Consider the following 26869-nt stretch of genomic DNA (forward strand, 5'->3'; position numbering starts at 1 on the left):
TAAACTCTATTTTTATTTAAATTCTCCTTCACCAGAGGAACCTTAAGTTTTTTCAATCTTGGGTAAGGTTTATTTTGAGTTTACATCAAGATTTATACTATAAAAACTTAACTAAGGGGTGGGAAGGGGAAACAAAGAGGAGGCAACAATGCTAATAAGAAATGTACTCGTTTATCTTGCTCATGTAATTGTAACTCCTCTGTATGGTATCCTCACAATAAAAAAAAAAAATAACATGAAAGAAAAAAAAACTTAACTAAGTATCTACTATGTGGAAATTATTTGTGCTTCAAGTTCTAAGCTCACTCTAATTTCAAAAGTAAACAGATAAATTAAAAATTACATAAATTCAATTTAAAAATCTATTTTTAACAAGAAAGCAGAACAGAAGAAAATTTCCCTTGTATTTAACTTGAACAATCTATTGAAAAAATATGAAAAACTACAAAACCAAAGAAAAATTCAACTGCTACTACTTTCAATTAAACAAAACTTCAAGACTCAAATGAAAGAAATAGAAATAGAAATGGTTACTATTGAACATACACAAACTACCCCACCTATGAGAAATACAAAGAATGGGGAAACTAAGAGTTTCAGTCTTAGTTGAAGCAAATATGGTATTCTCAGCCAACATAATTTGGTAATGTTTAAGTCGGAAAATAAGCCAAATTTATCCTTGAAACTTAGTAATGGAAAAATAAGGAGAAATACTTGAAAGGCATTAGCACATAAAATGGAAACTTCAAAGAAATTTTTTACTTTGTACTTTTAATTTTAAAGGATTTTAAGTTTTAACTGGGGAAAATATAATTCAAATTTTTATTAACTGTACCATTATATAATCAAGTTGTACAGTCAAAAGACAAAATGTATTAACGTTTTTATTAGATTACTGACTCATTTGTATTTGGAAGGAGGCTTTCAAGGAAAAGTTTTATGAAATGGGTAAAAATTACATGAAAAAAAATGAAAGGACAAGTAGAAAGACCTTATTTCAAAACTTCATTGTCAGATATAATTAAATAACTGATTATAAAACATTTTAAATAATAAAAATAGATTCAATCACAATTAAAAATATTTAAGATATACCTCATGAAATATATGATCAAAATAAGTAAAATATTAGCCAGATTACACATCAGGATATTATTCATAGCTATATTTGAAATATGTTCAGTATATTCCAATTCTAATCTCTCAAGCATAACAGATCAGTGCGGTGCTCATAATTGACTACTTTAATGTGATCTTACCTGATGCCATTTGCCTTTGATAGCAGGGTCTCTGACCGACTGGCAATGTCTCTGAATCTGCTGTATCACTCCCTGGTAATATACCATTGATGAGTCATAATTTCCAAGAAGTGCATATTCTCTTCCTTTCTTTGCATTGTCACAAATCTCAGCCAAATTCATCTTCTTTCAGAGACCTACACAATAAAAATATTATGACTTTTTAAAAGTTTTAGCACTGAGGCTGGGAAGGTGGCTCAGTGGTAGAGAGCTTGCCTTGCATGCATGAGGCCCTAGGTTCAATTCCTCATCACCACATAAGCAGAAAAATCTGGAAGTGGCTCAAGTGGTACAACGCAAGCCTTCAGCTGAAGAGCTGAGGGACAGCTGAGGCCCAGAGTTGAGGCCCCATGACCAAAAAAAAAAAGTTTTAGCACTAACTTCAAAACATTACCATACTTTAAAATAGCTGTTCGAAACCACTTTTAAAGTCAAAATAGTTACCTTCTACTTCTCAAGGTTATCTAAAACCATCTTATAATGTTGCAGAACATTTGCAATTTTGGAAATACAAGGAAGATTTAAAAAAGAATATCCAAAAGGGTAACACAGAAGGAGATAACACAGTGCTAGACTACCAATTCCATTATAGCTACGTATATTGGACGTGAATGTTCTCGTTCATTTATAATTACCACAAGTGGCAATATTAAGGTATTGTTTGAAGACTGCTTTGCTTTATTTAATTTACTCTTGATAAATTGAGATAAGTTTGTGAATATCAATAAACATGAATGTTTCTGATGTCAGTGGAAAACCAAATTTAAGGACATATACTGAACAGTAGTCTAGGGCTATCCATGTGGTATCTATATGTGTCGAATTGACCTACAACTTAAGTCTATGCAAAAATCTTTGAGTTAAAACTATGTAAACCCTTCTGCACCTCTTAACTTACATCTTCTATAATCCTGTCCTCTATAGTTTTGGGGTTGTACCAATAACTATCATCAATTTTTCTTTTCTATATGATGGTAGATTATGAACCTGGTTTCTATCGAAGTCCCCTAGCCCAATAATTCTGACTTTACTACAACTTCCCAAAAATCTTCAAAGATCACTTAAGACTGCTATGCAAAGATACTGTCCTCCCATGACTACGAAGCATAAGAAGTCCAGAGATACAGATGATGATATCCTGAGAATCTAAACTACCCTACTCTTAATTCCTAGAATAGTAATAAATACAATTAGTGGATAAAATACAAATATTTCTCTGTGCCTTCCTGAGGGAATTAAATTTGGTTTAAGTAGTCTAATTCTTCCTGACTCTGAGTGTGTGTACACACACACATACACACACACACAAACACACACAGAGTCTTGGGCTCAAAAAGTTTTCCTGAAAATTAACCACAACTAATTCTAAGCATTTCAAGCACATTCTCAGAAATAATGTTGCTTCCTTTTGTGATTTAGCATATTAGTTATCCCTTATTTCAAGGACAAGTTCCTTGAAAGTATACTACTTTTACACAATAAGAAATTTCAGTATTTCAGTAAATATATCCACAGGATACAGGACAATCATAAAAAGCTTCTTTTTCAAGTGGATAACATTAACACAAAATAAATAGGGAATGATGGTGACTACCATCAACCTGACTAGAGATGTGCAAAGGAGGTTAGTAAATACTGCTGGATGTTTCTATGAAAGGGTTTCCAGATAGGATGAAGTAAGGCAGAAAGCCTTGCCCTGAGTGTAAGTGGCACCATCCCATAGGCTGGGCACCTAAAATGGAAGCAATGGAGAAAAGGGAGAAAATCCACCAGAGCAGGCATTCCAGCCTTCTGTTTCCTGGCTGCTATGAGCTAAACAGCTCTGCTTTGCTGTGTACTTCTGTGTGGACCACCTGACCACAGGCCCCAAATCCTGGAGGCAGCCTGTACTACACAGAAACCTCTTAAAGTGTGAACCAAATAAAGCTTCCTTCCTTTAACTTGTTTTTCTTCTCTATCTGCTAACACACAAGGTTTTATTATGATGACTAAGCTACAATGAACACATTCAGTAGAAACAAAGCTGTGTCATAAGTTATTTTCTTCTAAAGTCACTGTAGAAAAATTAGTTAGCCTCAATTCTGCTAAGAAGCCCAAGTATTCAACCACACAGGATAAAAATATTCTGATGTACCAACAGGTCAATGAACTCTTTCTGCAAAATGCCAGACAATAAATATTTAAAGTTTTGATGACTAATAAGCAAAATAAAGGGTATCATATAAGTACTTCCAGAGTTAGGGAAAAAATCTGCAATTTTTATTGATGAAATTTTTAATATTATAGTAGTAATCACCTTCCTATGACATACCTCCTAATTATAAACTTTCGTTCAAAGCCAGACACACACCCATAATCCCAGCTAGTCAGGAAACTGAGATAGTAGAATCATGGTTGGAAGCCAACTAGGGCAGGAAAGTCTGGACCTTCTCCCCATTCCCTGCAAAACAAAGTTTAATTATGCAGAAGGTGGAGACTCAACTCCAATAAACTATCCAATGGAAGTGGCGCTGTGGCTCAAGAGGTAGAACGCTAGACTTGAGCTGAAAAGCTAAGGGACAGTGCCCAGACCCAGAGTTCAAGCCCCACAACTGACAACAACAACAACAAAAAGTTTACAATAAACTACCCAAAAGCTTGAAGTGAAGCTGTGGCTCAACTGGGAGAGTTTACTACCCTCAAGCAAAACAAGCAAAACAAGCACAGAGACTAAGCCCAGGACCTGAGTTCAAGCCCCAGAACAGGCACAGAAAAAAAAAATCTTTTCAAGCTAATATTGTAGTTAGGATTTAGTTAGGGTTCCCACTAGCAAAATTAGTCACAAATGTCCATATTTTATCAGTGCTGATCTTTAATACAGGTTTTATAAAATTCATCTTTATAATGTCTTTTTTCAAAAAAATACCAGTAAAGTACTGCCTCAAACAGGTATGAAATCACCAGCATTTCCTTCAGCATATTCACTGTTGGGAAGATAAAACATTCATTCTTCTCTTAATGTTATCCTTTTAGCATGCTATTACATTGCAGGTTAATCACATCCAATTAAAGGTTGGATGGAAGTACTTCAACTGCACAACTAAACCTATTTTGAAATATGGAAATTTCCTCTGCATTTGCATACAAGTATGAAAAAATGTTGCTGAAACTACACTGAGCTCAGAAAATACATGGATGGCAACTCAGAGTGGGAATAGAGAGCTCGCCTATTTTAACTTTTGAGTATACGAAAAGTTACATAAAACAGATTGATAGGAAATGTGAAACAGTTGGCACTAAAATAACTTTAATAACTACTAACGTATCAGTTTTGATATAGGGATTGGTGTTGCAATTTTAAGTTAAATTCATTAATAAACATCAAATCTGCAGCAAAATTAAGGCTACATCTATTCAATATTCAATAATAATGACTTGAAGCAATTCCTCTTGCTCAGAAAAATTTTAATCTAAACTCAAAAATTTGCTGTAAAGCCTTCCCACTACTAAACCATAAAATTGCTGTGTGCTTAAAGCAAGTGAGGATATTGCATTTCAATTTCTGACAAAAATTCAAGGAACTGACTGGGTACCAGTGTCTCACACCTGTAATCCTAGCTACTCAGGCGGCTGAAGATCACGGTTCAAAGCAAGCCTGCACAGACAAATCTGAGAGACTCATCTCAACTAATCAGCAAAAAGCCAGAAGTGGAGGTATGGCTTAGGTAGTAGTGCGCCTTTAAGCTTTGAGCAAAGGAGCTAAGCAAGAGCATGAGGCTCTGAGTTCAAGCCTCACACCAGCACACACATACATACATACGTACACACACAAAAAACTTTGAGGAACTGATAATGGTTGATTCCATAAGAGCAAATTCTGACATTAGTGGTTGCTTATCACTTAAGAGATGCAAATATTCTACAAATATTCTAAGAAATAACACAATGAAACCACAGACTTTCAGTAATTTACATTTCTGCAGCATTCTAAATGTGTCCATCTGAGCTTATTTCTGTTCATGAAAATTTTATAACCAATTTTATAACCAGTTCTGACCAATCTTCACAGTTTCTAATCACTCCAGTTGGTATGGAATTAGTAGGTTGTTTTATTATGATGATCATGATTATGTTGATGATGTAGTTTTACAAAGAGGATTCAATTCCATAAGTCAATGTATCCTGTTCAATGACCCCTCTTCCACCACTCTCCTCCATTAGTGTTTTCTGGAAAATATTGTCTATAGCTGTTCCAGACAAACTGGCCATTGAGACTAATTCTTCAATAACTTCAAACCAAGCACTGACTTTTTAAATAAACAACTGAGCAGTATTTCTAATGTCTGCCAACTCATCAAAAGCCAAGGAAACCCATTCAAAATTACTTACTTTCTTTCTTAATTGATTAATAATGTTCTCAACTTTTCCAGCAACTGTTCATGCCAACAGGCTAATAGCTCTAAACAAGTTTATTTTCTCCAGACATAGTTCTATGCCTGCTACAATCCATGATTTAGTTAACTCACTAGAAGTAAATGACTTCCTTGCTTGGCTAACAAATGAACCATTCAGAAATTTACACTGGGAGCAAGGTCATTTTTGTTTTTTTTAATTTTGTGGGTGAGGAAACATTCTACTAGATTATACTTCTTTTTAAGTTTTCTAATTTTTCTAACCATTATTTTTTTCTTATGATTTAAGAATCCTGTGATGCAGTGCCTAGTTGTAATGTCAGTGTATGCTGATAGAGCCCAGGCTTGAGCACTGTCCCTGGGCTTCTTTGTTCAAGGCTCCACTCCCAAGCTCCAGTCCCTCCCAGCTTTTTGGTAGTTAATTATAGATAAGAATCTCATGGACTTTCCTTCCCAGGCTGGCTTCAAATCATGATCCTCAGATCTCAGCTTCCTGAGTAGCTACAATTATAGACATTAGCTATTTTTATACGATGACAAGGTCAATGGTTTCTTATCTAATATAATAACCCACACCCAAGTGGACTTTAAAAGTACAGTATTCTAAATGTACCTTTCCATCTTTCCTGTTTTGACATGACAGGTACTGCCCTGAAATAAAGCAAAATGTACAGTGTAAAGCAGCATTTGAGACATCGCTTGCTGTACCAGGCAGCGGTGCCTGGCACTGCTCGTGAGAAGTGCCATGAGAAGGCCATGAGTTTTGGACACTGCTACTTAACTCTACTATGCCAGCATAAAGTGGGCATGGGCAATATCCAAACAACTATTCCAATGCAACTTCATTTGTCAATACTGAAGTCTGAATTTCCTTTAATATTCATATGTCATATTCTTTTCATCATTTTAAAACTGTTAAAATCATTGCTAGTTCATGGATCATTAAAGAACAGCATGCTGAACTTGGCCCCTGGGTTGCAGTCACTGACACCTAATGTATGAATGGAAAAATATGTGTATGTATATACATATTTTTGACAGTAGTGGAGCCTGAACTCTGGGCCTGGGCACTGTACCTCAACTCTTCAGCTCAAGGCTAACTCCCTACCACTTGAGCCACAGCACCACTTATGGCTTTTTCTGCTTATGTAATGCTGAGGAATTGAACCCAGGGCCTCATGCATGTAAGGCAAGCACTCTATTACTGAGCCAACTTCCCAGCCTGGAAAAATATAATTTTAAAAATATCAATGAAATAAACAACAGAAAGACACAAAAATTTTCAATGTATCCAAAAGTAAGATTCTCAAGGCAGTTCAATAAAATGAGTAAACCTCTAGTAAGTATGGCCAGGAAAGGGGAGAAAAAAAAAAAACTATCGAATTCAGAAATTAAGGAAGTCTAGCACTACCAATCTTAGAGACATCATAAAACATAAGAGGGCTTAATGAAATGGACACAACACACGAAACTTATTGGAAAAGAAATGAGAATCTGACAAGCCATGCATCAATCAATGAAATTGAACTTGTAATTTGAAACTCACATGCACATATATTCCCAAAGTATTCTAGGCCCAAATGATTTGGCTAGTGAATTCTACCAAGAACTTAGTATTTGAAAGAAATAAATTCTTAAGAAACTGTCTTAGAAAATAAGAGGGGCGGGGAATGGGAAGGGATGGGAAGGGGAAACAAAGGAGGAGGCAACAATGCTTGGTAAGAAATGTACTCATTACCTTGCTCATGTAATCGTAACCCCTCTGTAAGGTATTTTCACAATAAAAAAAATTGACAAAAATAAAATAAAATATACATATATAAAAAATAAATATATAAGAATTTGGCAAGTGCTATTAAAAAGAAAGCCGGGCACCATTACAGGCTCATGCCTGTAATCCTAACTACTCGGGAGGCTCAAATCTGAGGGTCAAGGTTCAAAGCCAGCCCGGGCAGGAAACTCTGGGAGACTCTTATCTCCAATAAACCACTAAAAAACCAGAAGTGGTGCTGTGGCTCAAATGGTAGAGCACTCGCCTTGAGCTGAAAAGCTGAGGGATAGTGCCCAAGCCCAGAGTTCAAGCCCACAACTGACAAAAAAGAAAAGAAAAGAAAAGAAAATTAAAGAAAAGAAAGGAAAAGGCAGAAATACATTCAACTTGCATTGGAAGGCCAAAACCAAAGACATTATAAGGAAGCTGCAAACCAATATACTTCATGAACACAGACATGAAACTCTTTACATTTTAGATGAGTCAGCAATACATAAAAAGCATAATGCATTAAGGCCCAGGTTTATGGAAACAATTCAAAATGGTGGAGAAGGAAGAGAATAATGATGGATTAGGATCAAGATAAAAAAATAAATAAATAGGGGCTGGGAAGGTGGCTCAGTGGTAGAGTGCTTGCCTTGCATGCATGAGGCCCTGGGTTTGATTCCTCAGCACCACATAAGCAGAAAAAGAAAAAAGCTGGAAGTGGCGCTGTGGCTCAAGTGGTAGAGCATTAGCCTTGAGCTGAAGAGCTGAGGGACAGCACCCAGGCCCAGAGTTCAGGCCCATGACTGACAAAAATAAATAAATAAATAAATAAACATATATATATTTATATATATAAACAGAAATGCTAAAATGAAACTCCCTCTGTACAACTAATTGGTGTTAGTAAAATAAAAATTCAAGATGGTTTATATTTAAATCAAGCAATATATTAAGCATTAGGTCCACCAAGGAGAAATGGCCCCTTCCCTTGGTTTTCTTCCCATGTACCCTAGAAGTCCCCACCCAGCACCTATAACCAGGCAACTGGCATGCCTAGGGGTAGTGGGAGATCTCTCAAGGCTCTGATTTCCCCATCATCTGAGGTCACCTCTGCATCCACTGTAGCCATATCCCTCTCCACCCCATACCACGCCTTCCCTTATATAATCTTTCTCCTCCTGCCCTAAATTCTCTCGCCCTGCACACCTCCATGTTGTAAGGACCACAGTTTGTTCTCTCTCAATAAACTTTCTTCTAGCTGAACTATGTGGGTTCCTTTTGGCAACCCTTAGATTAAGAAAATATATATCAGGCAATCATCTCAACAGATGCATAAAAAGCATTTGACAAAGTTCAACACAAATTAGGTTAAGAACTTAGCAAGGTCAGAATACGAGAGACTGTCTTCAACCTAGTTAAAAGCCTATAGAGCCAGGCACCAGCGGCTCACACCTCATTAAATCCTAACTACTCAAGAGGCTGAGATCTGAGAATCACTGTTAAAAGCCAGCATGGGCACTAAAGCACATTAGACACTTATCTCAAATTAATCTGCAATTAATCACCAAAAAGCTGGAAGTGGACCTGTGGCTCGTGTGGTAGAACGCTAGTCTTGAGCAAAAAAACTCACAGACAGCACCGAGTTAAAGCCCCAGAACCAACACACAAACACACATTACCCCCACCCAAAAAAGCACATCTATGAACTAAGCTGCCTAGCATTGTATGTATTGTGAAAGAGTGAATGCCATTCCCCCAAAATCAAGCACAAAGCCAGGATATATATTCTCACCTCTTTGACTCAATATCAGAACTAAACACTAATCAGTGAAACAGGAAACACAAAAATAAAAGATATACAGATTAGAAAAGAAGTAGAAATGTTTTTATTGGCTAGTGAATTCTACCACTAACATGATGGTTTCTACCTATAGCTCTCAAACTAATAAATGAATTGTGAAGGCCGCAGGATACAATATTAATATACAAAAATCAACTATGAATTAAATTCACAATACTAAAATTATTCAAAGTGTTACACACTCAGGAATAGGTGCATGATCTGTAACCTTAAAACTACCAAATACTAAGAAAAAGCAGTTACCCAAAGTTAACAGATACACATGTACGCATGATTTTTTTAATTGAAACACTGAATTGAGTAAGATATCAATTCTTGTTAAAGTGAGCCACAGACCCAATGTAATTCTATCAAAATCCTAGAAGCCTTTTTTGTAAAATCTGACAAGTTGATTCTAAAATTTATATGGCAACATAAAAACACAAAGTAGATTACTTTTGAGAAAGAAGAGTAAAGCAGGAGGACTTACACTATCTAATTTCAAATTTTACCATAAAGTTACAGTAATTAAGACAGTATGGGAATGACATATCACATACATACCAATGGAACACCTTTAGAGTTCAGAAATACACCTACATACATACAGCCAACTGACTTGCAATAAAGCTGCTGAAGCAATTCAATAAGGGAAAGACAACCTTTCCCAATAAAAGGAAATTCTAAAGCCAGGCCAGTGGTTCATACCTGTAATCCTACCTACTCAGGAGGCTGAAACCTGAGGATAATGGCTCAAAGTCAGCGCAGGCAGGGAAGTCCATAAGATTTTTATCCTCAATTAACCACCAAAAAGCTAGAAGTAGAGCTGTGGCTCAAGTGGTAAAGCACTAACTTTGAGCTAATGCATAGTGCCCAGAACCAGAACACACAAAAGAAAGTACAAATTAATGTCTTCTAAATTTTAGGAAATTTTATGAAAAACATCAAAGGTCACTGGGGCATGCCTTTGAAAGGATCTGTGAGATAGCAGTCTCTTCACCCCTCCATTCCTAGAAGTGAGTAAATGGGCTTCCTCACTGGGCATTCTTGCCATAATGTACTATGCTGCCACAAGCCCAAAGCAATGAGCTAATCAGTCGTGAACTGATCCTTTCAAGACTGTGAGTCAAAATAAATCTTTCCTTTTTTTAAGTTATCTAAGGTACTTTGTCACAGTAACAGAAAAACTCCCTGACACAATCCTCAAGTAGTATCCACATCAAAGCAGAGAACATACCCAGCTCTTTCGATGAGTCCCCTATGTCCTCTCTTAGTAAATACTTATCTGTACAGTAATTGTTATTCTACCTTTTGACCCCAACAATATCCTTTGTTGAGGTATAATTTCATACAAATGAATTAATAAATTCATTTTTAATATACAAGCTGATGAGTTTTGGGAAATGTATAAAATGCATAAGTACTTCCATAAGGGAGGTAAAGAATACCCTAGTCAGCTCCCTTTTGACATTTCTCAGTTTATCCCCAACCCTTACTTCTCACTATAACTTTCTGCATACTCTGGCGTTTGGTTTTTTCATTTAATGTCTTTCTGGTTATTTGTTGCCCTTTTCTTTTTGTCAGTCATGGGTCTTGAACTCTGTGCCTGAGAGCTGTCCCTGCTCAAGGCTAGTGCTCTTCCCCTTGAGCCACAGGGTCACTTCCGGTTTTCTGGTGGTTAACTGGAAATAAGAGTCTAAGGACCTTTCTGCCTGAGCTGGCTTTAAACTTCAATCCTCAGATCTCATCCTCCTTAGTAGCTATGATTACAGGCATGAGCCACCAGTGCCCACAATTTGTTGCTTTTTTATTGTTGAAAAGGGATGTAAATAAAATGTGCTTATGTACTCATTTCACCATGAGGCACTTTGCAGAAATAAACACGAAAGTACAAGACATAATATTTTTTCCCCCAGTTGTGGGACTTAGAACTCTGGGCCTGAGTGTTGTCCCTCAGCTCTTCAGCTCAAGGCTAGCGGTCTACCACTTAAGCCACAGCACCACTTCCGGTTTTCTGGTAGTTTATTGGAGATAAGAGTCTCATGGACTTTCCTGCAGGGCTGGCTTTGAACCATGATCCTCAGATCTCAGTCCCCTGAGTAGCTAGGATTTATAGGCGTGAGCCACCAGTGCCCAGCAAGACACAATAATTCTACTGAGATTACACCTAAAATTTCAAGATCCAATAAAGATAATCCACCATGAGGGAGTCACATGAAACAACACATATCAGAATTTTGATATTATCTTAAGTACTTAAAAATCTATTTGAGGGGTCTGGGAAGTTGGCTCAGTGGTAGAGTGCTTGCCTTGAATACATGAGACCCTGGGTTCGATTCCTCATTACCACAGAAAAAAGCCAGAAGTGGTACTGTGGCTCAAGTGGTAGGGCACTAGCCTTGAGCTGAAGAGCTGAGGGACAGCTCCCAGGCCCAGAGTTTAGCCCTCACAACTGACAAAAAACAAAAAAAAAAAAAAAAAAAAATCTATTTGATTACATCGAAAGTAAGTACATGCAAAAACATATGTACAAGGAATTTAAAATGAGTAAGTGCACTTAAAGCCATCTAAATTAATTTCTGATGTTAAATTATATAGTCACTGAAATAAAATGCACTGGACTGGCAGAACACTAGACATAAATGAAAAGAGAATAAACCACGAGAGAGCTACAGAAATTGCCCAGTATGGAACATAAAACACCAGAGTAAGTTAGCAAGACTAAGAAATAAAGATAGTAGATCCATATCTATTATGAGGCCCTAGTTCAAATCCTAGTAATGACAATATAGTCCATTAGTAATTCCAGAAGAAAAAAGTGGGAGAGAAGCAATATTTAATAATGTCATGGATGGAATACTCTAAAACTCACAAAAGACAATACTTCTCACTTTCAAATTAAGTTCACATCTAGAGACAATGTTAAAGATAGGAGAATTTTTTAAGCAACGGAGAAAAATGATGTATTATTCACAAAGGAAAAATAAGTATATTGACAACTAAAAGAAACACTGGAAAGCAACACAGAGATAATGGAATTCATCTGGTGAAGGAGAAGGGGTTTTCAACCTAGAATTATTCACTAAACTTCACTACTGGAGTTTATGTTTTATAAAAGCAATATAAATACACACCCCCAAAAAAACCTGGGCATTAATTCAGGCACCAGAAATTTTCAGTTGTGATCCTAATAATTTCACTAATCCTCAATTCTCTCTATAATATAAAGAAAAAAATATTATTACAAGGTTATTTTTCAATTTTAAGCATATATTTATATATTTAAATATGTAAATGATAGATATTAGCATCATTCCTAATATATAAACATTCAATAAATATATAGCATTATTTTTGCTACATATTCAACATCAATACAGAGAGGTGAAGTAACTAATGTTTCTTCATAAACAAGAAATTAACTGACCCAATTTTCATTATGTTCCTAGAAGCTATAATCTATTTTTAACCATAATCTTGAAATTTATAGTTTTTTTAAATCTCCCTTAAATTAGAAGAGTTTGTGGGAATTTTAAAAGGTCAGATTAAGTCTAAAGTAGACCTAGAATATTTTATTAATTGCTAATACTTAATAGTTATCTTATTTTGAGTTTATCATGTATATGATAATAAAGATGCTAAATAAATTTAGCATCTTTTGCAATATTTGCTGCTGATAATATTGCCCTATATAGAATGACCCAAGTCATATATCTTCAAGGAGAGTTCTATGCCTTGAGTAAGAACAGCTTAGCTCACGTTCATGGCCAGACCAAGAAGGAAAGGTGCCTCCATCTGGCTCCTTATAATCATATTTCACTCCTCCCTGACTCAGATCCAAACAACACATAAAGCTCTGGTGACAACCTATCTCCCCAGGTACATCCTCCTTGCCTACCTTTCTATTTTCCTCAGGGCCTCACTCAGCTTTTTCATTCACGGCTGTCACTCTACCACTTGAGCCATGTCTCCACTTCTGGTTTTTTGCAGGTCAATTAAGATAAGTCTCTCAGATTTGTCTGCCTGGTCTGGTGTCAAACCTCAACCTACATAGTAGCCTCTTGAGTAGCTGGGATTATAGGCAAAAACTTGGTTTTCCACAACACAACACAATATACACAAAAATACAAATGTTTGCTCCCAACATATTGGAATTATCTCATGCCAGGCTGAAAACATACAATTAGGAAAGTTGCAAAAGAAAAAAAAAGGCTGCAAATAGAACCCAAGCACACTTGAAATTATCATTTATAGAAAACGTTTTTTCCAGGGAAGTGAAACTGTGGCCCAAGTGGTAGAGAGCTAGCCTTTGAACACAAAAGCTTAGGGACAGTGCCCAAGCTTTGAGTTCAAGTCTCAAGACTGGCACCAAAAAGAAAAAATGGTTGAAAATGTAAGTCAGTTGCAAAATGTCTGATTGACATGCAAAAGGCCCCATATTTAATGCTCAGCACTGGAAAATAAAGAATATATATGTAACAGAATTTTCTGGATAATATTTCTTTAAAAAGAAAAATTGCTTTTCCAAATTGACTTCATGTGAGTAATGTTTGTCTAGTTCAGTTATACTTCCAATAAGTAAAGCTAAGAAAAAGATTCCATTTAATACTACCTGAAACAATGGAAACAAAACAACAAATCAAGCTGGGTGCTGGAGGCTCATGCTTGTAATCCTAGCTACTTAGAAAGCTGAGTTCTGAGGATCGAGGTTCAAAGCCAGCCCAGGCAGGAAAGTCTGTGAAACTCTTATCTCCAATAAACCACCAGAAAACCGGAAGTGGCACTGTGGCTCAAATGGTAGAGCACTCACCTTGAGCTGAAGAGCTGATAGACAGCACCCAGGCCCAGAGTTCAAGGCCCACTACCAAAAAAAAAAAAAAAAATCACATTTATTTTCAGATATTTTTTTTCTTTTCTTTTTGTTTTGTTTTGTCATGGGGCTTGAATTTAGGACCTAAGCATTGGTAAAGCTAGTACTCTACCACTTTAAGCCACAATGCCACATCCAGTTTTCTGATAAGAGTCTCACAGACTACCTGGGCTGGCTTTGAACCATGATCCTCAGATCTAGCCTCTTGAGTAGCTAGAATTTACAGGTGTGAGCCACCAGTGCCCAGCTTATTTTCAGCATTTTGTACTATACTGAAATTTACCAATAGGTCTACATTTCACATATTTAAAATGTTTCTCCCAATGCCCCAATCCAAGTTAGTTTATGCAATGTATATTATAAATATAATCAATTAAGAAAATATTTGACAACATTTCAAATTAATACATCTAAATGCATGGTTTGGGTTATTTTATGATACCAGGATTGGGGCCTCAAGGTGATCAGCTGTGTTCTACCACATAGGCTACATTTTTCAGCCATGGTTTTTGCTGGTTATTTTAGAGATGGGAGTCTCACAGACTTTTTTGCCTAGACTGGCTCTGAACCATGATCATCTGTGTCTCAGCCTTCTAAACAGCTAGTTTAAAGATGTAAGCTGCTGGAGCCTGGTTTATGTTTTAATAGCAATAAACTAATTTCTGAGTACTTACCATCAAAATAGGAAACTGAAAAATCACATACCTCTCATCTCTTTACACTGAACAATACTCTGAAGGACCTCCTATGAATAATGGCAACAAAAATGTAACTTAATCACGGCTCACTTATATAAGGTTATGCAGTACTAAAGCTTTTTCATTTATTTCCTTACTTGATCTCCTGTCTCAAATACTTTAGATATGGAAACATAAAAGAATCTAGATGTATGATGTTAACACTATAAATGTTTCTCAGAAATGATCATGACAAGAATTTCTGCTTATGCACTAAACCCCATGATATCTTTAAAATATTACATATAGTTTTTTAAAGGGGAGCTTATACTGTCAGTTTTATCTTGAACATGCCCGAGGCTGAGATCTAGAACAAGATTCAAAGTCAACTTGGACAGAAAAGTCCTTAGTTTAGACTCCATCTTCAAAATAACTAACAAAAGAATAGAGCTGAGGCATGGCTGAAGACTCAAGTGGCTGAGCACCAGCTATCAAGCAACCCAAGTGAATGTGAGGCCCTGAGTTCAAATGTCAGCCAAAAATGAAAAGAAAAATTCTATATTCAATTATTCTAAATTCTAATTTCCTTCTACACTGCAAGTTATCCTAAGATTCTATCATTCAAAACTACCACAAAGGTTATTCAAATACAAAACTCATTCCTACATCTGTCCTTTGCTTGTGTAATTTGTCTAGGGTAACCATTCCTCATCCTCTCTCTAATGTAAGCTTTTCAACTTTCTTCCCACAAGTCAAAAGTCATTCCATTCTAAAGATGACCCCTGCCCAGCTTAGACAGAGACAGGCAGAATTCACTAGTCAGTTGGAAGAATGGCGTCAGTGACGGAGAACATAACTTACCTCAAGAGTCTGACACAGCTAGGTTTAGGACATTACATGTGTGTGTGTGAGTGCGCGTGCACACCAGTCCTTGAACTCAGGATCTGGGCACTGTCTCTGAGCATTTTTGCTCAAGGATAGTGCTCTTCCACTTGAGCCACAGCTCCACTTCTGGCTTTTTGGTGGCTAATTTTTGGTAAGAGTCTCACAGACTTTCCTGCCTAGAATAGCTTGGAACCACAACCCTCCGATCTCAACCTCATGAGTAGCTACGATTACAGTGAGTCACCAGTACTAGGCCTCACAATAGACTTTTGGCAAGAACTTAGAACTCCTCATCTTCATTGGGGGAACTAAATAAAGGCTTGCATTCAAAACACTATGTACTATCCTCAGAGACTATGATATATGGTTATCCACTTCCACTAAAAGTATTGTTCTACTAGCAGGATCACACATAACTCCTTGCACACATCACACTACTGTGGTCACATGTAGGACCTGGGCTACTTTCTCACCATAGACCTCTACCTGACATAATAGTTTGCCAATAGTTCAGGTTCACAACAAACTGAGTGAATAAAATACTTGAAATTGTTACACTACTTACAGTGTATTTTTTTTTCCAAATAGTCTTACTAAAGCTACTGTGTCTCCTGCAAATCTGTACTCTAGCAGGGTGTTAGTGGCTCACACCTGTAACCCTAGATACTCACAAGGTAGAAATATGAGGCTCCCAGTTTGAAGCCAGAACAGGTAGGAAGGTCCATGAGATTCTTATCTCCAATTAACTAGCAAAAAGAAAAGAAGAAAAAAGGAACAAAGAAAGAGCGAGAAAGAGAGAAGAAAGAAAGAAAGGAGAGAGAGAAAGAGAGAGGGGGGGCAAGCAGGCAGGCAGGAAGGAAGGAACAGAGAAAGAAAGAGAGAGAGAGAACACCAGAAAGCAGAGCTGTGGCTCAAGTGGTACAGTGTTAAGCTTGAGTGAAAAAGCTAAGCAGCGCCCAGGCTCTGTCTTCAAGTCCGAGTACCAGCACTAAATACACAAATAACAAAAATATACTGAGGCCCGCTGCATTTTAATTGAGAGAAAAAGAATTTTGCAGTGCTCTTAGTCTTTGTTAATTTTTTAAAGTATACACATACCAAAATAAAACTCACAATATGACCAACAGTATTCCTACTTATTCCACAAAAATACCAAAATTTAGACTTGTTACCAAAAAAACACCTTGTCAGTGTCCTTATCACCAATCCCACTAGTGACTAAGGCATCTTTCATGTCATTTCTTTTTGGAAAACAAAATTTTGAAAACATTTTTAAATTGTGAAAAACACTAGATTAGGCAAAGAATATAATTAATACTCTGTGTGTGTGTGTATATCTGTACTTTAAAAGTTAGTGGTTATTATTTAAAGCTGAGTTAGTCTTCCAAATAGAATCAGAATGTTCGTAGGCAGTAGTCAGGCTGGAAAGTTGAACTTCGACAGATGAAATGCAAAAATGCAAAACGGTCATATGTAGTATTATATAATATACATCCAAATAGCACCAATTAGTCACAGTATCTTTGGTACACTTGGACACCCTTTATGCATTACTGCCCTTGGAGTAATTACTGAGGGATGGGTGTAATTCTGTCCGTACCTCTGAGCTACTTGAACATTGTTTATATACCTACAAGTGAACCTATCGGGGGGAAAGCAGAAAGGCCTGTTTTCTAGGTCTCGTATCCAAAGTGTGCCATACATACGGTTCTGCACCGAGAGGCGGCACCCTGGGAAGGCCCAGGTCCCGCGGCTGGGCGGCGGCTCCACCCCGGCCAGACCCGCGCGGGGCGGTGGCCGGGAGGGGTGGGGCCGGGAGCGCAGCAGTATGGCGGGCCGATCCGAGTGGCGGAGGCGGTGTCTCACCTCCAGGTCCCTCTCCCAGCGCACACAGCTCAGTTCCACGACCACCCAGGAGCCGCCTCCAGACAAAGGCAGAGACATTCGCTCGCTCTCGGGCCGCTCAAAGTTTATCAGGCTCTGACAGATCAGCTCTTGGGGCCGCTGGGCTTCGTAGTTCATCGAGGCGAGTCACAACACGCCAAGGCCGCGAGCGCCACGAGCCGCCGTACTACAATTCCCAAGATGCCCCGCGATCCAGAGCCCGCACTCCCGTTTTCCAGCCTCGGTCGGCGGCCCGCATCTCCTCCGGAACTCTGTCGCGCCCGGGGCCTGAACGTTCCCGGCAGGAGGGAATGGGCGGGGCTGTCAACTTGAAAACCCCCACTTCTCAGCCCTCGGGTTCGCCCCCCCCCCCCCCGAATCCCTCAGCTCCTTTACCTAAAGTGTCGCACAGGTCGCCGGACCTTCGGCGACGTGGTCCAGGTGGGATGGGGGACGGGGCGCAAACCGCCGCCGCTGCCTCCGCCGCGAGTCCGTTAATTCGCGACGTGCGTGAAAAGGCGGTGGCGGCGGCCGGGGCGTGCGGTTGCCATGGCAACTGGGCGCGCGTGCGCGCGCTGCTGAGTCAGCTTGGGCGGGGTGGGGAGGCCCGGAGATGCGGAGGCACGTGCGTGCGCGGAGGGGAACGAGGTCGCCTGGGCGGTGCTTCGCACGTGCCGAGGAGCCCAGGCCTCACCGAGCGGGAGCGGGCGCACCGAGCTCGGGGAGCTGCGGCTCCCCGCCCCTCGCTGGGCCTTGCCGGGTGGGATGCGGGGTGGGATGCGTGGAATCCTCTGCAAGCCCTTGTGTTTTCCTTTGCAGCCCTTCCCCTTCCCGCCAGTCTCTGGGGAGCGGGGTGGAAACGAATCCGGAAAGCATGCCTGGGCCTTGGGTGGCTCGGGGGTCAGAGCATGCTCGTGGCTTTGGTCCGGCTTGAGTCTGGAGCAGTCGTTTGTGGGTGTCACCCCCCCCCCCCGGCCGTGGGGACAGTGTAAGCGGGGGTGGGGGGTGTTAATGAACGTGGACTTCTAAACCTGCTCACCTTACTCCTCTGCTCTAGTGCCTGAGGTTTGGATCTGCAAAATGAAGATAACTATGAGACATAAACGCCTCGACACGGATGCAGCCGGACAACAGAACAAGCGAGCCTTACATAGAACCATCGCTATCCAATTTTAACCCTTTGATCTTGTCCTGGCAGCAGTTGGAAGAACGCCATTTGGCTGGCCTTGCTGGGAGAGCCCTGGCTGAGGAGAGAGTGTTCTGCGGTGATACAAAAAGGTCCATCTCGAAAAGGGTCTAGGTTCAAGAAGTGTCTACAGATTTCAAAGCTTAGGGGCCAGGTACCGTTATGATTTGAACAGTGGGCTGTATGTAAATTTACCTCATAAGGAGGTAATACCATGACAATACCCTTTGGTACCGTTGATACAAACTGTACCCAAAAAAAAAAAGACAGGAAAGTAAAACAGACTCTGTTGAGGGAGTGGGTACCAGCCGGAGTGTGGTGTGCACACACCAGTAATCTTACTTACTCAGGAAGTTGCAATCTAAGGATCACTGTTAGAAGCCAGCCACGGCAGGAAAGTCCATGAGACTCAAGTGGAAGAAAGCCAACTTTGAGTTAGAAAACTAAGGGACAGCACCCAGGCCCTGTGTAGGCACAAAGAATGGGGGGGGGGGGGGAGAGAGGGGCGGAGAAAAGAAGAAGAATATGGTAGAATAGTTTTATTCACATATATAAAAATAGAACAAGGACTGGAGTATGAGAGAGAAATAGAGGAAGTGAGTTTGGTATAGATACATTGTATGCATGTATGTCAAAATGAAATCGTTTGTACTGTATACTAATAAAAAAGATTCATGGGTTGGGAAGGTGGCTTAGTGGTAGAGTGCTTGCCTTGCACACATGAAGCCCTAGATTCGATTCCTTAGTACCACATAAACAGAAAAAGCCAGAAGTGGTGCTGTGGGTCAAGTGGTAGAGTGCTAACCTTGAGCACAGAGAGGCTCAGGGACAGTTCCCATGCCCTGAGTTAAGCCCCAGGAATTGGGGGGGGGGGGGGGGGGGGATTTGTACATTACATTGTATGTGATTTACCTCAAAAGGAACATGATATATTAGTTGTAATTTAAGCACTAATAGTATCCATAGAGATATTCCTAGGCCTATGAAGGCCTAGGAAGTGACATCTAGATATTTAATAGGGAAAAAGGTCCGGAGTAGAGAGTGAATTACTGACCTTGTCATTTGCTAATAATGTCATTTGCTAATAATAAATTGAAAATAGCAAGTCACTGTGTTGTTGGTTAGGGTCACCCTGTCAGAGACTGTTGAAATTAGCTCAAGTCTCTTATCTACCTCTTGGGGAAAAGCCCTAGGTTCTCTCCAAGACAGCACAGTCCTGGGGCACATTCAATCTCAGGGTCACGTCTGGCTCTGAGTTCTTGCTTTTGCCGAACATTTTATCTGCAACTCACATCCCTGGTGCTGGCATTTCATGTGAAAAGCAGCCCCTTTTCTTTGGATGTTTACATAACACACTCTTCTAAAGATCTGAAGTAGCTGAGAGGTTTTATGTGAAAGACAAAAAAAAGTCTCGAATTACCTCCTTCATTCCCTTCCATTCCCTCATGGCATTTTTATCCCAGCCCTTCAGCATAAACCATCACCTCCCACTATCCATCTCAACCTCCTGAGTAACTAGGATTATAGGCGTGAGCCACCAGTGCTCAGCCTCTTTTCACTTTTTATACAGTATTTTTAGTTATTTCTAGCACCTAATCTATGCCTTTAAGATTATCTACAATTCTTAAAACTTTTCCCCCTAAGTATTTTCCTGCTCAAAGAAAGCATCCCAAGAAGAATTTTCATGCCAGTTATTAAAATAATGTTAGCACATTATATGTCTTCATATTCTACAGCAAGATAGATGTTTTTATTCATTTTCCCATAAAGCTACCATCTTCCACTAAAAATATGCCAGCCTTTGAACAAATCTAAACTTTTCACTTGATCACTTAAATTCAGCACATTTCATTATATTGATAAGGGGCTTTCCAAAGAGGCAGATTTTCACAAAAATTAAGGGCAAAGAAAGATAACCTGTCATATAATTTAAGCTCAAGTAACTGTAACATGGTACTGACATAAAGTTTCTCCTCATCAACTAAGCTGCATAGTGGGGGAGTGGGCAGAAATTTAAGATTTTTGACTGTGAAATTTTATGCTTTTAAATCATTTTTGGTTTGTTTTTGTTGTTTTTCGTGTGGGTCCTAGGGCTTGAACTCAGAGCCTGGACACTGTCCTTAAGCTTTTGTACTCAGGGTTACTACTCATAAACTTTGAGCCATAGCTCCATTGCTGGCTTTTTGATAGTTAATTAGAGATGAGTCTCACAGACTTTACTGCCCAGGTTGGCTTTGACCAGGATCCTCATATCTCGGTCTCCTGAGTAGCTAAGATTACAAGTGTGAGCCACCGACCCCTGGCTTTTCTTTTATTCTTTCTTAACCACAATTAAGATCATAAATATAAATTTGCAAATAAGATGAGCCTACTGTATTTGAGTCAGTCATACAGTAGTTTGTCAATAAATATAAAGATGTTAAATACAAGTTAGGCGTGATGGTTCATGCCTATGGTCCTAGCTACTTGGGAAGTGAAGGTAGAAGGCTCACAGTCCAAGGTCAAACCAGACAAAAACACAAGACCCTCTCTGAAAACTAAAAGCAAAAAGACTGGGATTGTTCAAGTCCTTGCTAGGCAAGTTCAAGGAAGGCCCTGAGTTCAATCCCCAGTACCACCAAAAAAACAATAATTTTCTTTCATCGATGGGAGTGGTTTATTCTACTTAGAATAAATGGGGAAGACGATGATAATAGCTGAAATCTGATTTCTATGAAGAGAAAGGCAACCAAAGTCTGTATAAACTTAGATTATATTGTATAGAAGAAATGATAGCATGTAAGTCATAAAGTCCAGAACAAAGTGTGAACATTAAGCCATAATGACATCCTTAGAGAAGCAACACCTGGACTTGTCACCTGTCACTCTGGTCACAATTCTGCATGTATAATGAGCCTATAAATAGGTTCCCCTTTACTCCTAGTGAAGCTGATACTGATAATGGTACCAGCTGAACACATGTTTTTGTAGTAGGATTGAGCTTCATCTGATCCACCCATCCCTCATCAGGTTTCCCTGGTCTCTGCAAGGCAGCTGGCCACGGTCATAGTACAATCTGTAGCCATGAAGAGGTCTCCAAAGGCAAGATCCAAGGGCATAACTCTCCTTGGTTGGTTTTTTTTGTTTTGTTTTGTTTTTGTTTTTTTGTGACAGGATCCCAGAGAAGTCACTTGAGAATGGGTGACAACAGACAGCTGCTCTGAGAGAGTTGGGGGTAGGCAGTCATGTGAAGGGAGACCGTGAGTCACTGAAGCAGAGCCTTAAAACTCCTTGCAGGCTGTGGACAGCTGGCAAGGAGAAGAGGCCAATAAGAAACATTGGTTTATTGTTTTTACCAGGTACTTTGGACCCATTGAAGTGATAAACACACTATGTAAACCCAACAATACAGAGCTGAAAGTATTAACATCAATTCCCACAGCTATGTAGTCAAGAGACTCCATTCTTAAAAAAAAAAAAAAGAGAGAGAGAGAGAGACTCCATTCTTGTTAAAGTGACTTAGCATCTGGTCTAACATGAGATGTTTTCCTAGGTTCTCCTGTATTCTTGGCTTCTGTAAGCATTTGACACCACTGATCCATGAACTTGGTTCTCTCTTCCATTCCCCCCCCCCCATTCTTATGGTATTATTTAGCGCTTCTACCAGCTGCTTAAATGAAATGCTTTTTTGTTGTTGTTGTTGTTGGTTGTGGGGCCTGAGCTCCCTGGCCCTGGGCACTGTCCCTCAGCTCTTCAGCTCAAGGTTAGAACTCTACCACAGTGCCATTTCTGTTTTTTTCTGCTTCTGTGGTGCCAAGGAATCGAACCCAGGTCCTTATGCATGCAAGGCAAGCATTCTACCACTGAGCCACCTTCCTAGGCCCCCAGCTGCTTAAATGAGAGGATAGTTCCCAGTGTTACAGCTCAATATCTCCATTTCCAAGTTTGCACCTCTTCACCTCTCAAAACTCTGGTTTATGCTCAGATTTCTCTCATTGGTTTTTCTCCCCAAGTTCCATTACTGCACCAAAATAGGCCTTGTGCTTCATTATCTGGTTCTATTGCTTCTGTTGTGATCTTCATCTGAAATGTCGTTCCCATCTAAATTCTACTTATTTTGCAAAAATTAATTCAAGCCTTTACATGGAATCTTTCCTAGTCATTCCTGCTTATAATCATAATTACCTTGCTCTACCCTCCCAGTATTTCCTGTACTTTCTGGACCACTAATCCTACTGGCAACTCATCTACTGTTAATAGTTAGCTTTTTATCTTTTCTCCTTACTTCTAATGTGCATTTGTGGTTATTCCAAAAACTACCTATAACAAATGTAACTAAAGCAATCCCCTTTTATTTGTGGGAAGTATATTAAAGGCTCTCAGAGGGTAATACTGAATGTTATATACTATTTTTATATCTGCACTTATGATAAAGTTTGATTGATATATTAAGCACAGTAGGCAGGCACCAGTGAGTCATGCCTGTAATCTAACTACTCAGGAGACTGAGATCTGAGGATTGTTGTTCAAAGCCAGCTCTAGCAGGAAAGTCTATGAGACACTTATCTCCAGTTAAGCACCAAAAAAGCTAAAAGTGGAGCTGTGGCTCAAATGGTAGAGTGCTAGCCCCTAGTGAAAAGCTCAGGGATAGTGCCTAGCCCCTGAGTACAAGCCCTAGGATAAGCACCAAAAATAAAAAACAAAACAAAAAGCATAGAAAGTGATGAACAATAACTAATAATAAAATTGTTGTGGCATGTTATAATCAATAATTTAAAACATTGTTTCTGAAATTTTCCATTTAATACTTTCAAATCCTGTCCGACCAAGAGTAACCAAAACTGTGGAAAACCTAGTCAGAAATAAAGGAACACTAGTGTATACACAGCATTTGCAAGTTCTTAATTTAAGTCTCCCTGAAGCCTGTTGGAAAGTGGGCCATGCATGAATTCAATGAAAACATCACTTGTAAGGCTGTTCCTTCAGGTCACTGTTGCTTTAAGAGGAGTCAGGAATAACTGAGCACTGAACTCCAATTCTCAGTTCACTACCCTTGAAGAACTGCTGGAGTATAATTTTCCTCACTGACTCATGGCCCCCACTAGCAGGTGCTGAAATCCATGTGATAGCATTCTCCTGGTGTTTCCAAATGTGGTGAGTAAGGTAGTGCCAGGCAAAGTAAAATAGAAATTAACATGGTACAAATTCAGAGTACAGGGGCTGGGAAGGTAGCTCAGTGGTAGAGCACTTGCCTTGCATGCTCAAGGCCCTGGGTTCGATTCCTCAGCACCACATAAGAAAAAAGCCGGATGTGGCGCTGTGGCTCAAGTGGTAGAGCACTAGCCTTGAACTGAAGAGCTGAGGGATAGCGCCCAGGCCCAGAGTTCAGGCCCCACGACTGACCAAAAAAAAAAAAAAAAAAATCAGAGTACACATTTACAGTTTAAAGTATAGCAGTTATTGAGTTGTTATCTTTCAGCCTCAACCCTGCCTTACTCTTTCTCTCCTCTGCTTTGTGTTGGCGAGGCTGAGACTTGGTGAACTGCATTTTCCCTTGATATCTGGCTAGTGGGGGCACAAGAAGAAGAGTACAGGCTGAAGTAGGGCAACTTGTTGCCTGCTGTTAGCCTACTATGCTTGTCAGCCTCACCCCAGCCAGAGACCTGGCAGCCTAGAAGCAGCTTTTCCTGCTCCAGCTGTGTGCTGTGCTTCCAGAACCAGCTGCACCAGCTCCCCTCTCCCTTGGCCCCATCTTATCAGTTCAGTCAGGTAGTATGCCTTTTTAATCATCTAAGTTCCAGTTCTAGGGAACCACTCCTCTATGCTTCTGGGTTCTGATAATTCCAACTTTCTTTCCTCTGTTGGATTTTTTTCAACCCTAGAGGTCATAACTGTCTCTTGCAGTTATTATATATATATAATATATGTATATATACATATATATATGTCACTTCATACATTTTTCATCCTCCAATATCTGTGCAATTAATTCCCTACACTAAATTCTCTCGGTGAAGGACTCTGGGAAGTAAAACTATTTCTTGTTTTATAAGCCAAAAAGGCTTAAGAAACCCTACATGAGAGGAATAGGGTTAGGGACTTAAGAGATCAATATCCTAAGTAAGTGCCTAGGGGCCCATGGTAACACGTAAACCTACTCTAAATTTCAGGCTCATGAATTAGCAGAAGCCCAATTATATGATGGCAGGTGCCATACATTGTTGGAGACCAGGCTTGGCCCAGCCTATAAGGACTGCTGCCAAGCAGCCTGCATTTGTCCACCAGAGTTTGGCCTAAACCACAGGCTTCCTGTGAAATCTGACTCCTCAGACATGTAGAAGTGTCTTTTTGACCTGCAACACCTTTACTCCTCATCAGCAAGTATGATGAAGTTAAAGGTTTATGATGAAAGGAGCAGGAAGGGTACCAGAGACCTCCTGCAAAGTGGAATAAATGTGGGGGAGGGGACAGGGCTTTCAAGGTGTAGATTTTTTTAAAGTGGTAGCGTAGTTGTGACTCCCCAAAGCTGTTATTCCTGGAAAGTAATATGAGAAGATAAGCCCCAAGAGAAAGAAATGAAGAGCAGTTTACCTTACTCCTAAATTTCTCCCTTATCCAATCAAAAAATAATCTTTTTTTTTTTTTGTCGGTCGTGGGGCTTGAACTCTGGGCCTGGGCGCTGTCCCTCAGCTCTTCAGCTCAAGGCGAGCGCTCTACCACTTGAGCTACAGCACCACTTCCAGTTTTCTGGTGGTTTATTGGAGATAGGAGTCTCACGGTCTTTCCTGCCCGGGCTGGCTTTGAACCGCGATCCTCAGATCTCAGCCTCCTGAGTAGCTAGGATTACAGGCGTGAGCCACCAGCGCCCGGCTTCAAAAAATAATCTTAAGCCTGGTAGTGGTGGCTCATATCTGGAGTAGGTAGGATTGAAGTTTAAAGCCATACCAGAAAGAAAAGTTCATGAAACCGTTATCTCAATTAACCAGCAAAACAGTCAGAAGTTGAGGTATGGATCAAGTAGTAGAATGTCAGCATTGAGTGAGAAAGCCAAGTGAGAGTACCAGGCGCTGAGTTCAACCCTCAATATAGGCATACGAAAAGAAAAAGGAATTTTTGTTGTACTCCATTCATGAGCTTACGTTGCCTTCTATAGCTGCAAGATTTACTTGATCACATATTACAAATGCTAGACACTTGTTGAGGATGAACTATACAATTTGTGAGCAGGGACAGAAGGGAAAAATCGGGAGACAGTGAAGGAAGGGTGGCATTGGCCATACCTGCCTTATGAAACAATATCCCCTCTGTGCACTTGCTTCACATTTGAGGAATCCAAAGGATTCCTTTTTTTTTTTCTTTTTGGTCTTTTTTCTTTTTGGTCGGACGTGGAGCTTGAACTCTGGGCTTGGGCACTGTCCCTGCGCTCTTCAGCTCAAGGCGAGCGCTCTACTGCTTGAGCCACAGCACCACTTCCTCCAAAGTATTTCTTAAGTACACAAAAATAAGCCCCAAACCTCTTACTGGTAGTTCATGAATTTTTTTATGATTTTGCATTTCTATATGCTAAAATTAAAATTAAAATATATAAATGGGAAAGAAAAAAGAAAAGAAAAGCCAGGCACTGGTGGTTCACGCCTATAATCCTAGCTACTCAGAAGGCTGAGATTCAAAGCCAGCCCACGTAGGAAACCAGAAGTGTCACTGTGGTTCAAGTAGAGCGTTCTCCTTGAGCTGAACTGCTCAGGGACAACATCCAAGCCCAGTGTTCAAGCCCTACAACTGACAAAAACAAAATAAAACAGAAAAGAAAATATCCTACTGTTGAATGTATTTTGTACATGCTTTAAGATATGTAGTAGCAACTGCTTCTTTTTGTGTGTGAATGTAGGCCAACCCTGGGGTTTGAACTCAGAGCCTGGCCACTGTGCCTAAGCTTTTGCACTCAAGGCTAGTGCTCTACCATTTGAGTCAACGTCCAGCTTTTTGATGGTTAATTGGAGATAAGAATCTCACAGATTTTCCTGCCTGGGCTGGCTTTGAACCTTGATCCTCAAATCTCAGCCTCCTGAGTAGCTATGATTACAGGTGTGAGCCACCAGA

The 26869-nt window shown here is 39.7% G+C and overlaps 1 protein-coding gene across 3 annotated transcripts in view; it reads right to left on the bottom strand.

The window, feature by feature from the left end:
- Katnal1 (katanin catalytic subunit A1 like 1) overlaps nucleotides 1-18076 on the bottom strand; it is a 75738-nt gene extending 57662 nt beyond the window's left edge. For 2 of the 3 annotated variants that reach the window (XM_042685536.1, XM_042685533.1), the window contains exons 1-2: nucleotides 18001-18076; nucleotides 1260-1435 (exon numbers count right to left, since the gene is read on the bottom strand). In XM_042685536.1, the coding sequence (XP_042541470.1) occupies nucleotides 1260-1421 (162 nt within the window). In that variant the 5' untranslated portion in view covers nucleotides 1422-1435; nucleotides 18001-18076. Of the gene's footprint in view, nucleotides 1-1259; nucleotides 1436-17586; nucleotides 17687-18000 lie in introns of those variants that run through there. The other variant, XM_042685534.1, reaches the window with a different exon arrangement.
- Nucleotides 18077-26869: the final 8793 nt, after the last annotated feature.

The sequence above is a fragment of the Dipodomys spectabilis genome, unplaced genomic scaffold (genome assembly GCF_019054845.1).
Source record: "Dipodomys spectabilis isolate Male_0828 unplaced genomic scaffold, ASM1905484v1 ptg000095l, whole genome shotgun sequence".
Taxonomy (NCBI): domain Eukaryota; kingdom Metazoa; phylum Chordata; class Mammalia; order Rodentia; family Heteromyidae; genus Dipodomys; species Dipodomys spectabilis.